The sequence below is a fragment of the Cyanistes caeruleus genome, chromosome 1 (assembly GCF_971803275.1).
Source record: "Cyanistes caeruleus chromosome 1, bCyaCae1.hap1.1, whole genome shotgun sequence".
Classification (NCBI taxonomy): domain Eukaryota; kingdom Metazoa; phylum Chordata; class Aves; order Passeriformes; family Paridae; genus Cyanistes; species Cyanistes caeruleus.
Window position 1 is genome coordinate 127,293,916 of NC_141701.1, and position 13,097 is coordinate 127,307,012.

The 13,097-nt window shown below is 35.8% G+C and overlaps 1 protein-coding gene across 4 annotated transcripts in view; it reads left to right on the plus strand.

The window, feature by feature from the left end:
- The window catches only part of COL28A1 (collagen type XXVIII alpha 1 chain), a 72,804-nt gene that overhangs the window by 344 nt on the left and 59,363 nt on the right, over positions 1-13,097 (plus strand). For 3 of the 4 annotated variants that reach the window (XR_002861549.2, XM_086856436.1, XM_086856434.1), the window contains exons 1-4: positions 7,318-10,268; positions 10,961-11,113; positions 11,585-12,144; positions 12,785-12,805. Coding sequence is in view for 3 of the 4 variants with exons in the window: in XM_086856436.1 (XP_086712562.1) it covers positions 10,981-11,113; positions 11,585-12,144; positions 12,785-12,805 (714 nt within the window). In the remaining variant the exon portion in view is untranslated. Of the gene's footprint in view, positions 1-7,317; positions 10,269-10,960; positions 11,114-11,584; positions 12,145-12,784; positions 12,806-13,097 lie in introns of those variants that run through there. The other variant, XM_086856441.1, reaches the window with a different exon arrangement.

Consider the following 13,097-nt stretch of genomic DNA (forward strand, 5'->3'; position numbering starts at 1 on the left):
TCACGGGTTTTCATACTTTGCTAAGTTTGGTCTCTTTGCATATTGGGGGTTAATCTAATTACAGCTTCAGGTAATGAAGTCATACCCAAGTTTGAGATTCCCCCCGCACCCCTCTACCTCCCCCAACTCACTTCTGTTTACATTTCGCATGGCCTGAAACCAACTAAGGTGTCCTTCATTCCCAGCCCTGGAGAGGAATTGTTTCATTTGACCAAAATGGGGAAGCTGTAGCTCACGCTCTACATGCAGTTTAGAGTTACACACTAAAGAATTGCAGGATTACATATATGTGAAAAAATATAAAAGCTAAAATCCTAAGGTATCAATTCCAACCCCACTGCCAAGGACACCTCTCAGTGTACCAGGTTGCTCAGAGCGCTGTCCAGCCTGGCCTGGAACACTTCAGAGTTAGGACATCACAGCTTCTCCAGGCAACCTGTGCCAGTGCCTCACCACCTTCACAGTAAAGAATTTCTCCCTCATCTCCAATCTAATTCTACCCCCTGTTTCTGGGGACCTACTCAAACAGCCAAAGCATGGAGTTTTGGGACTACGTACCATCTCTGGGCAACTTTTCCCATTATTTGATGGCACAGTGATAAAGTTTTCTTACATGTAAATTACCTGGGGAAAAAATATATATATTTCCTCACTCCTATGTGATAAAGATTTTACAACCTGTTTTTCTACAAGCCATGGAGATGTGAACTTCTACCTTTTTCCTTTTGTTTTCAATGCTCTTTAAAATTGTCTGTAATCAAAATTATAAACGGAAATACTAATTGGAAAATTTCAGATTTTCTCAGAATAACTTCCTTCAGATAGGAACAGTGATATTTGGCCTAGAAATATTTAAATATCACATTTAAAAATTTTTCTTCAGCACTCCTGTTGGAGTAGGGACATAAGTTCCTTACTTTAGCTGCTTCTCTCACTTCCTTTTTCTTAAAAGAAAGGAAATACATATGCTTTGGCTTCTTTGTTAAATATTTTCCTACTTTCTCTTTTTAATTACAGCGTATAATTTTTAATAGCCTTTTCTATGTTTTTATAACTTAGCAAAACATTTTTAAGAAAATGTACGATAAGTTGTTGTTCACCCATCTTTTCAATAATCTGCTTGTATTCAATCCCTTTAGTTTATACACATAAAATGTGTTCGGAGTGGCTTTGAACATCATATGTGTTAATGTCTATTGTTTTTTCTTTTCTTTAAGCATAATGGAGAACTTGTATTTCAAATTACATTTTATGTGCTAAATTTTCACAGTCTTCATTCATTTAAGCCACAAATGTCATTTAGTGCTGCAACAACTAGTTGTCTTAGATTTCATTGTAATATTCCTTTAATTTAAAATGCACTTTTCCTTGTAAAACCAGCTGGTTTTCCCCTTAATAATAGAAGTCTTTAAGAGCTCAGCAGTTGTTTTGATAAATAAAATAGACCAAAGCGTGTGGAGAAATAAAAAAGTAATTCAGATTAAGTATTCTATCATATATCAAAAGCAAAACTGGCAGCCTGGATTTTCATGCTTATCTGTTTCATTTTCATCATTCCATTTCCTCTGCTGCTGTTGAAGTGGAACATAGTGACTTTTTCACATCTGTTTCAAATAATCACCCGGTGGTTCTTTTTATAACAAAGATGAAACTCAGTTTGTGTATTCCTAACATTTTTCCATGTGAAAGTGTGGGAGTTCCATTTATAAATGTAGTGCATATAATTGCATCATCTAACTTTGATTCTAAGGGTAAGTTTTTAGGGAATCAGCAGCTTAACTATCTGACATCTTACTTATTTCTTGAGTCCTAATGATGGTCTGAACATATTACTAACAAAAGCTGCACAAGAGCTGTTTCCTGTGTCCTTGGCACAAGAGAACTCAGAGAAATTTTAAAATGAAAGATGGTATTTTGAAGCAATAGATTCTGTTGCTAGAATGACAGGTACAAAGTGAGTAGTAACAGAAGAGCTATTTGGTGTTTCAGAATACAAAATAATGTTAGCACCCGAGAGACCATGTCGAAGTTACTAGAACTGTTACATGAACTTTTGGGACATAGATATTTCACATCATTCACCAAACACAGAAATTATATTTTCTATGTTGATCTCAAAATAAATTCTGCAGCACTATTTCAGTAGTGAGCTTGTGAACTCCTCTAAAGTTTCTGAACATTTTTAATTCTTGGATCTTTGCTTCTGTTTTCCATGCCTTGATTTACTCTTTTAGTTTGCAGGTAACCGTCTCCACATTTGCATCTTTGTCTGATAGCAGCATCTTTATTTGTAAGTGATACAGAATATTTGTTTAGTTCTGAGGCTGTAGCTAGGTGATCCTAGGTGAATCTCTTCATCACCATTGCATAACAAGTGATTTTTATATTTTCTTGTTTCTTGTAATTGATATGGTTAAATAAACTTACACATTTAAACGCCCAAATAATTAAGGATCTAATTCAGCTTGACTTTCATCAAGTCTCATTTTAATCCTACAAATTTTGGCTTCTCAGACGTTGCCCGCACTTCTGATCAGTTCCTGTTATATTCCTTGTAAGATCTTCTTATTTCTAATGTGAATTTATGTGCAAAAATTGCTTTCATGCTGTTGTATATCAAACTATTTTTAGCAATTTCTCTTCATGGACGATGTATAATTTTTTTTTTTCTCTGCTCTGACTGCAGAGTACTCCAAGTTTGCTCTATGAACAAGCCTCTTGAGTTCTTTAAGAAATTTTAATTATGTGGAAATTTTGAACAGTGAAAGCTCCATTTTGAAGTTTCTTCTTTAAAGAGACATTAAAATTCATAAGAGATCAAGTTATACCAAGGTTAGTTAATATTTTTTTAGTTATTAACTGGAAGCTCTTTTTTCCCTAAAACTTTGTTATGCTTTTTCATATTTGATTCCTGGAAGGCTGGCTTTTTTGTTTAGTTTGTGTTTATCTCTGAGATTTGTTGTGTTTATGTCATGTCTGGACAAGGGGAACTAGCCAAAATAACTAAATCTTTTCAGGAATACAGTAACACCGAAATATTACTGGACTTTTGTATACTGCAATGTGATATTAACACTGGGCTTAATTATTATTTTGTCATGTAAATTATTAATTTAGTTATATAAGTCTAGTGCTGCTCTCCCCTTTACTGAAAAAGAGGAAGTATATATTCTGTCATTGCCATTTTTAATGTTACTACCTGTTTGGGTTATGATTACTTAAACTTGCAGAAACTTGATGAAGCCTAGAAGACTGTTTCAGATGTAGTGTTGTTCTTCTCCCTGCCATGATGCATACCTGGTAGTATTGCTTTATCTGATTTTTGGTAAGAGAAGAAAACATTCATTACATAGGGAGTTTGAAGATGAAGTTCAAACTTCTCAGTCTGTGTAAAATATATATATATCTTTGTAAATATTCCATATTATAGAGATTCAGCAGCATGATTGTTGAAGCCATAGGCACAGGTTGCAAGACTGTTTCCTCCAGCCTTAAGTACTCTACTGAAAATTATTTTGTTTGCACAGATCATACTTTTGTTCTTTGTATATGTTGGGATTATAACTTAATTTTATACAATTTCATGTTAAAAACATAATGCAAGTTACTGTATTCAAATGCCATTTATTTTCAGGGTGAAAAGGGTTCAGAGGATATAGTAGGTCTAGTTGGCCCACCAGGTCTTTCACCTTGGTCATTCATTAATTGAGGCATTCAAAATAAATAGCCTGTTAAGTAAGGAAGGTGACTCTTTTTTTGATGGCAGAATGGCCTTTGTCAACTGCTTGGGTAAGAGTGAAAAAACTCACTTACTCCATTAATGTTAGTGATGGTGGCTGTACTTATTATTCAGTGGGATGCATAGAAGTGTGAGCAAGGGAAATTGGAATAAACAGAGCAAGAATTTCACAGGTACATTCATTTTCTTCTGAAGGTAACTACTGCAGTTTATTAATTGAAAAACTGATCTGTGGAAGTTTAGGAATTAGTGTCCTAACTAATCTTTTCAGTGTACAGAGGCTCCTGAAAGAATACCTGGACCAAATGGATTGAAAAGCTTGAGTGTTCAAAGTCCAAAGGTAACCCATGAAAAAAATCCTAATTTTAGAAGGATAGAGCAGGGGATATATGTGACAGAGGACAAGGCTTTTTATATATTAGAGCTTGTATTCTTCTAGGAAAATTAATGAAATGAAAGACAACTCTTCAGTTTTGATCACTGTAGGCTGTTAGAGAGAGAACTCAAGTCCTATCATATGTTAAGAAGCAACATAGAGGATTTACAAAGGATTGTTTAAAGAATTTGAAAATTAAATATGCTGATTTTTAAGAATATTCTGTTACTGAGCCTGACCAAAGTCCTTATTCAAACTGAGAATTTTTTGTAGCCACAAAATGGCTACACAATGGATGATGTAATGGCTACATATTTGGCCATCTCTGCTTTAAGCTGTTAGTGAAGTAAAACATTTACATAAATAATTCTAAATTGGAATTTTGGATGGGTTTTTGTGTTGTGGGTTTTGTGGGTTTTGGTTTGGGGTTTTTTTTGTTTGTTTTTTTCTCCTTTTAGGGGTAGGGGATATGTGTTTGTCTTTTTTAGGAACAACAAAGTGAGCCTGGTCCAAATGGAAACTGTGGAATTTCAGGAATGGGACTGCCAGGAAGTAAAGTGAATCTGTTTTAAACAGTTACCATTTTAATCCTTGTTTTTTTATAAATATAAGTAATAATTTACCTTATTACTTGGGCCAGTGCTACCTGAGGGACATAACAAGACTGTCATTCACTTCTCTGACAACCTAACACTGTACTTCAATAGTTCATACTGCTTTGCCAATACATAGACTTTTAGCTTTCATTAACTTTGCAGTACTCAGAAGATCCCCATGATGTACTGGTGCTCTTAATTTGTGTATCTAAAAGAGAGGAATGTGTGAAATGGGTATTTAGAATCTCAGGATCAGGTAGGAACTAAGGAGTAAAACCAGTTCTTCTAGGACATGTCCTCCCTCCTCAGTGTTGTATCTTAGTCTTTTAATATCTTGGTCTTCAGTTTCCACCTTCTATTACAAGGTTTAAAATGTTTTGCCCAGACAGTAGCCTCCTTCACTTGGTGTGTATAAATGATAAATGCTGAATGAGTCACCTGGTGATAATGATAGTGAAGCACTATTATTACTATCATTATGCATTATCTTGTAGATACACCAGAGGGCAGGATTTAAATAGCATAAATATCTTCATAGCTTAAATATTCAGCAACTAAGTGGTCCCTTTGATACACTTATTGCAGTCTGGTTTCAAAAAGACAAGTAATCGCAACTTTGCTTGCAGCGTATGAATAACAATGGCACTAAGTCAGGATATATCTAGTTCTAGGAACAGTAATTTTAAAATCTATTTAAATATTTATTTCAAATTGCACCTACTAGTGTTGTCTCCTAGCCAGAGAACAAAATATCTACTATTCTTTATATTAATTATTGTCATTCTTATTAAGTGAAGAGCTCCCCAGGGCAAAAAATATAAATTTAAGGCAGTGAGTTTTGATTGATATCATCAAAAAAACTGACCCATAGTGTAAGTCCTCTGACATTTTACATTCATGTACTCTAGAATACTCACCTTCTTTCATACTTGTATAGATCGTATCCCATTGGCATTCAGTTGTGGCTTTGCAAGCAACAGAATAATAATTTACTTTGTCTTCATACAGAAGCTCTCTCTTGTCTTTGTCAACTCTCTCTTTTTATTCCTTCTTTACCATCTTTGAGTTTCAGTAATGAGAAGAGCAGGAAGTATTCAAGGAGGGCAGGTATGTACCAGGAACAAAAGCTATACATTATTTTTCCAGTAGAACAGATGACTTAGTATGTATGCTAAAGGAACGAAAAGCTTTTTTACTTGAAATTCACTAGCAACATAAAACGAGTTGTACAGGTAAAACTTTGTATTGCAGACTAGAACTTAGGTATGGTCATGTAATGGGTGGATTTAGACAGATTCAGTAGTCTTGGCAGCAGAATATGTTGAGCATCTGGTTAAGAGTATGTGGTTCAGGGCAGCCATTGCAACACTGCTGTACTGAAAAGCTTTGCAGGAAATATTAATGTTAAAACAATGCTGTAAATCTGGGCTCGTTACTTCCATCAAATTTGATTTCTAAGTGAATACAAAACTATGAAAATATATACTAAAAAGACTAGGGAAAAAAAAAAAAAAAAAGCTCTGAATTGTAAATCAACAATCCTGTTGTGGAACTGTCAAGATTCTTACTGTACTTCCAAACCACAGTAAGAAGGGATGATGAGCTTAGGCTGTTTCCAGAGACCAGTTACAGACCAACATGTAACAGAATTATGGATGTTCCAGCCAGAGAAATACAACCAAACTTGAGCCTATTACTGTCCAACTATATATAGCATGTGCATCAGAACTACCAGGGTTCATGTATATTTGACTAGTCAAATTGTTATGTCTAAAAATCGTGTTAACATTTTCTGATATCTGCCAGATGAGAGTCATAGTTGCAGGATTCCCAAAAAGAGTGAGGAATCTTTGAACACATCTGGAAATCCATTCATTCAATTCTGTTTTGGCACACTGTGAAGATAAAACTTGCCATCTGCTGGAAAAGGCTTTTTTTTCCCCATAGCTGTTGATGCGATAGGCTGTTTACAATCTTGATCTAAGCATGCATAAGGGTAAGAATAAGTATGTGAACAGTATGAGTGATCTGTATGACTAATTTGTTGCTAATGAAATATTTGATCATCACCAGTGTCTCTAATATAACAGGTGCTGGATGCTAACAATTATTATCATTTGCACTATCATTATCAATAGCACTAACAAATATTTAGTGTAAAATTCTGTATTCCATTGAAATTCTTTGTTTTCCATGTGTGTAATGAAGGCAAAATTTACTTAATGAAGACAATTAACTTCAATAAATATGACATATATTTGACAGGAGACAATGTAGAAGTTTTTGGAAGGAAGCTGCAGCTGCTGGCCCAGCAAATCCTTCCTCACTTGAACAGGGTGAAGAGTGTGAGCAGTAGTAATGGGTAGGCTTTTTTTCTGTTAGCAGCATGTTCCTTCAGTACATTTCATGTTAACAGTATGAACAGACTGGCAGATCTGTGTAGGAGTGGTACTGTGTAGTCATAGGGCAAAGGTACAGCTCTCACATAGAACCTGTCATGGCTTAACCTCAGCCATCAACTTAGCACTGCACAGCCTCTTGCTTATTCTCCACCCTCATCAGGATAAGAGGAACAGAATCAGAAGGCTAAAAATAAGAAAACATATGGGTTGAGAGAAAAACCATTTATTATTTTTTTTCTATCTATTTTACCTAACCTATTTTAATTAACCTATTAATTTTTTAAACCAATAACAATAATAATAATATTGTAATGAAAAGGAAAACAGCAAGAGAAATAAAACCCAACCAGTGTTGCAAATTAAAACAATTGCTCACCTTGAGCTGGTGCATACCCAGCCAGTCCCTAAGCCGTGGCCCCAAAAACAAGCTTCCTCCAGCTTTTCATCCTGATCATGATAGCATATGATCTGGGATATCCCTTTGGTCAGCTGTCCTGGCTGTGTCCCCTATCAACTCCTTGTGCATCCACAGCCCACTCCCAGCCGGGGTGAGATGAGCAGAAAAGGCCTTGACCCTGTGTAAGCACTACTCAGCAACAGCTGAAATATCCCTGAATTATCAGCACTGTTTCCAGCATTAATTCAAAACAGCCCCATACCAGCTACTGTGGAGAAAATCAACTCTGCCCCAGTCAAATCCAGCAACAGAAACAGATTAATGTTATCTCCATCTTTGCTAAGAGCTAAGATTTCTTTGAGTTCCTTAGTACCTGTCTCACCCTTTAATTTAGTTAAGGTTGTGTATTGTATCATACTCATGGCTCACAACACACACGAACAGATAATGGTGGTCACAAAGGTGTATTTCTAGTTAAATGTCTCTTTATAAAGGGATATACCCTTGGAGAAGCAGAAAGTGGTGCTTAAGGAAGTGTTTAGTCTATCAATAGACCTTGCACCCAGGCTATATGAAGGATGTTTTATTGATCTTAATGAAGACAGATACTTTCTTTATGTTCATTGGTCACTTGTGCCTTATTCTTTTCCTCCCTGTTCTTTCCCTTTCACCAACATTTCAATGAAATCAGCAGGAAATGTCCTCTACTTACTTAAAAGCTTAATGTACTCAGCTTACTTACAAGCTCCTAGTCAACATATCCCAGCCACTTGAACTAGTGTGGTATTTGCTACTGCAGCTGGATTCTGCTAAGTCTATAGGGCCTGGTGGGATTCATCCCAGGGTACTCAAAGGGATGATGTCATTGTGAGGCCTCACTCAATGATTTTTCAATGGTCTTGGGAATCTGGAAAGGTTTCAGTTGTCTGGGAGCTGGAAAATGTTGGCCAAATTTTCAAGAAGAAATAGATGATGACTCTATTAACTACAGATCTGTCAGTCTCTCATCAGTGCCTGATAAAATTATGGATATTATTACTCTGGGAAGTAATGAAAAACTCCTGAAGGACAATACAGACATCATCAGTCACAGCCAACATGCCTTCCTGAGGGTAATATCCTGCTTGTCAAAGTTAATTTCCTTCTATGACAAGGTAACCCACCTAGTTGATCAAAGGAAGCAAGTTGATACAATCTTTTTGGATTTCAGTAGTTTCTTATATTGTCTTTCACAGAATCCTTTTGGACAAAATGTCAGTCACACAGCTGGATAAACACATCATGTGATGGGTGAGGAACTGGCTCAGGGGTCAGGCACAGGGTTATACTGATCTGGTGACTTGTCTCTAGTGGGGTTCTGCAGGCTCTATCTTCAGCCCCGTGCTCTTCAACATCTTCATAAATGATTGGGACACATGTCTATAAGGTATACTAAGTAAATTTGTTGATTATGTTAAATTGGGAGGAGCTGTTGACTCCATCAGAGATGCCCTACAGAGAGAAATTGATTCTCTAATTGAGAAATTAGAGGGCTCAGCAATCACCATTTGTATAAAGTTTAACGTGGGCAAGTCCCAGATTCAGCACCTGGGATAACCTTGGATGTAAGGACAGACTGAGGAACAAGAGGCTAGAAAGGGCTCTAGAGGTCCTGGCTGATAGCAAGGTGATGATGGTAGTGTGTCCTGGGAGCCAGGAACAGGCACTGGAACAAGCTCCCCAGGAAAGTGGTCACACCCCAAGCCTGTAAGAGTTCAAGAAATAATTGGATAATTCCTTCGGCACATGGTGTGATTTTTGATGTTGGCTTATGCAGGGCTAGGAATTGGACTACATACTTGTGGGTCCCTAACAACTTAGGATATTCTGTGATGCTCCCCTGTGACCAAGGTGCTGAGGCAGTGCCTATCTAGGAGGTTGTCTGCTACCTTCTGCTGGGCATTTGCACTTAACTCCTCCAGGGCATGTTATGATTCCTTGAGACTTATTAACATGTTTTTTTACTTAACACTGTGATAACACAATTTTATTCTGAAGCATGCCAGTAGACTGAGAAAAGATAATTGCCATGCAACATTCTGGAAGCTGCCTTCATGATTGCCTTTTAGATATCCTGTCTGTGTCTGATGCTTCAGAAGATTTAAGAAGTAGGAAGAATTACTGAGGAAACCAGCTTAAGAAGATTTTTTTTTTCCTTTTTCTTTCTTTAAAGTTTTCTTTTATTATTGTAATTGCTATTATAGTTACCACCTTTGAGTCCTGCAGTCCTGGCAGACTCTCAAACCATCAGGTCAGACTTCAGTTCAAGCCTGCAAGTGATGTACTGCTCTCACATTTCTGATCTAGCCAGTGCTGCAACATTAACACAGACAAAAAACATGCGACTGGCAGAGTGAAGGATAAAGATGTAGGTTGTATAAAAGCGGGTTTTTGAAATGCAAAAGTGCAGTTACTTAACGTGAAAAAGCACTTGTGCTCCCAGACTGACACTGTCCCTTTAATATAATGGCTTGGTCTCTCGCTCAGCCCTGGCCAAGTGCCCAACTATCTTAGTTTAAACTTCAGCCAACTAAACAGCAGCAATAAAAGATAAAATATCTATATGCAAGGTAGAGCCATTTACAAGTGGATAGGCTACTTATTTGTAGATTGTTTTATTTTGGTAAAAAATCCATATTTTCCAGTATGACCTACAGGACATATTTTCTACACTGAAATCTTTCTAAATCCACAGTTTGCTTTCTGGATGCCTTCAAAGGTAAGAGACTGTTATTTCCTCTCTAGTTTTAGAGGACTGCACTTACAGTTTCTGTATATATATGTATGTATTTATTTTCTGCTTGATGGACTTGAAAAGAAGATTTAGGAAGGATTTTTACATTTAACATATTTTCTTCATTATTGATGATATTTAAAATTAACTTGTAAATCACAGATTTTTTTGTGTAAATCAGTTTTAATTCAGTATTTAATTAAGTTCAGTATTCTCTAAAAATATGTTGAATTACCCATTTAAATATTCTAATTTTCATTTTATCAGTATATTTTCATTATCATAGAATATTATCTTTATGAAAAATACTGCACAGATTCTGTAACATCCATGTAATATTAATATTTCATTATTAATTACTAATTTCATTAGTAAGCCACAGTTTCTTAGAAGAATAAGTTGTTCATACTGATGCTCCAGACTTTTTGTTAAGAAAGAAAAGGCAGTGTTACACACATTTTCTTCTGTAATAAACAGGTTCAACTATCCATGTGAGCTACAGTTGAGATAGTGCTGGTAACTGTGCTTCAATTACCTACACAGTGACTTTTTATAATTGTTTTCTATATATTTTTCTCTGGAACTATTCTTCCCATGAATATGCATTTAAAGTATATGTATTTATTTATTTGCTTCTGTTAATGAGGTATTCACAGGTGGCTTTTTACTTTTAACAGGAAGGAAAGGTCTATTTGGGATGAAAGTTATTATGAGGAAAAAATGTTTTTTCTTTTGCTTTATACTTCTGGCTATGATAACAAACCAGATAGTACATGGGCAAAACAGAAAAAAAGGAAAGAATATTTACTCTCCTATGCCAAAAGATGAAGGTAAAACCATTTTCTTAGAATTTCTGATTGACTTTGTTTAATGTATCCACGCATTTTAGCATAATTATGTAGTAATTGATAAATTTAATGTAAATATATAAAATACTATTTATTTTTATTATGAAGGCTAGAAAATACTTTTTGACTACTTGGACATGGATTCCAGTTTGACCAATGATTTTCATTGACATGTATATCTCTTAAGAGAAATTATAGGAGACCTGATTTTTCATTTGAAATTGCATGTGCATTTTCTATACAAAATCTGCTAAAATACTAAAACATATCAAAACCCTAACTTGACAGTTTTCATTAGAATTCCTTGGATTTTTAAAGTGAAATTTATTGTTAGAATTTTTACTGAGAAGAGAGAGGAATCTTTGGAAAAAATTTTTTTTCTGAGAATTATCTGAAATCTGTTGTGCAGGTATTCTCATCATTCATAGATTTCACTTTCTTGTTCCCTTACAGGTGATATGTGTCTTGTTGATATAGTCTTTATCTTGGACAGTTCAGAAAGTGCCAAAAATCAGTTGTTTGATTTACAGAAGAATTTTGTTCAAAACATAACTGACAGCATTTTCCAGATGAAGCCAGTTAAGTCTCACATGTATAATGTCAAACTAGCAAGTATGCAGTTCAGCAGCACAGTTAGCATTGATCATCCCTTTACAGCCTGGAAAAATGTCCAGAATTTTAAGGAAAAAATCAGCTCTCTGGGCTTTATTGGCCATGGCACTTATTCCTATTATGCAGTTTCAAATGCCACTCAGCTGTTTAAAACTGAAAGTCGTAAGACAAGTGTGAAAGTGGCTTTTTTGATGACTGATGGTGTGGATCATCCAAACAGCCCTAATGTCCAAGGGATAGCCACAACTGCTAGAAGTATTGGAATACATTTCATTACCATTGGCCTTTCTAAGAAAACAGTCCAAGAAGAAAAATTGCGCTCGATATCTGGTGATTCATCCTCTAAACACGTTCTATGCCTGGATGATCAGAACCTGGTAGTTGATGTAGCATTGCAACTGGTAAGTTGTCCTGATGTTAATATTGTCGTGTGTCTATCCTTGGCAGATTTCATCTAATTTTGATTAGGTAAGCCCTGAAGATAGTGCAGGGTTTTGTGGTTTCTTCTCTGCTACAGCAGGAGTCAGGGCAGATGGAGCTTCCTTCCCTCAGGCACTCTTCAAGGAGTTGTGTGTTTGGACAATATAGCTCAGCTGTCCTGATCACATTTCCCAGCACACAGAGTTGTCTCTGAGTATATGAAAATACTTTAGACAGTAGCTTGATCTCATGCATAATCACTGAATCCTTCCCCTATGTATTGTTTGTAGGGCCTTTTAAAGGAAGTCTCTGATTAGGAAGTCTTTTCATAGTCCCTGTTGTTAGCACTGTGCCTTGCTTAGCTATGCTGTTAATTCTCATGTGTTGTCTGATCACTGAGTTTCACATGGAATAGCCCTCTCTTCCTACCAAGAACTCCTTTCTGTATGAATAATTCCGCAGACTGGTTCTTGCTCGTTTGAGGAAGGAATGAAGGATGAGGGTATTTACCCACTCTACCATTCTTCTTGGATTCTATAAACTAAAGAGGAAGACTTAATACTCTGTTAAATTAAATAATATCTATATGAAAATATTATTTTTCTTTTCTTTTCTTTTCAGGAATCCTTGTTACAGAAGCAGGTAGGGTTTTTGACCTTTGTGTGTGATTGCTCTTATTGACACTGGACTTCCCAAAGTCTGCTTCTTCTATAATGCAACAATACTTGAGAATTAATCAATCTTCCATCTCTTGTTAAATTTTCCAACCATGATTACTTTTATTTTAACTTTTCTGAATTTCTTCTGTCCTTTCTCCTGAGAAATCTACAATGTTAGCTCATTAGTGAGTAGTATCAATACTAAGACATAAAGAATTCTTCTTACAAGAGTGGAATAGGTCTAATTAAGATATGCAAATTCATTTGTGGTCTCA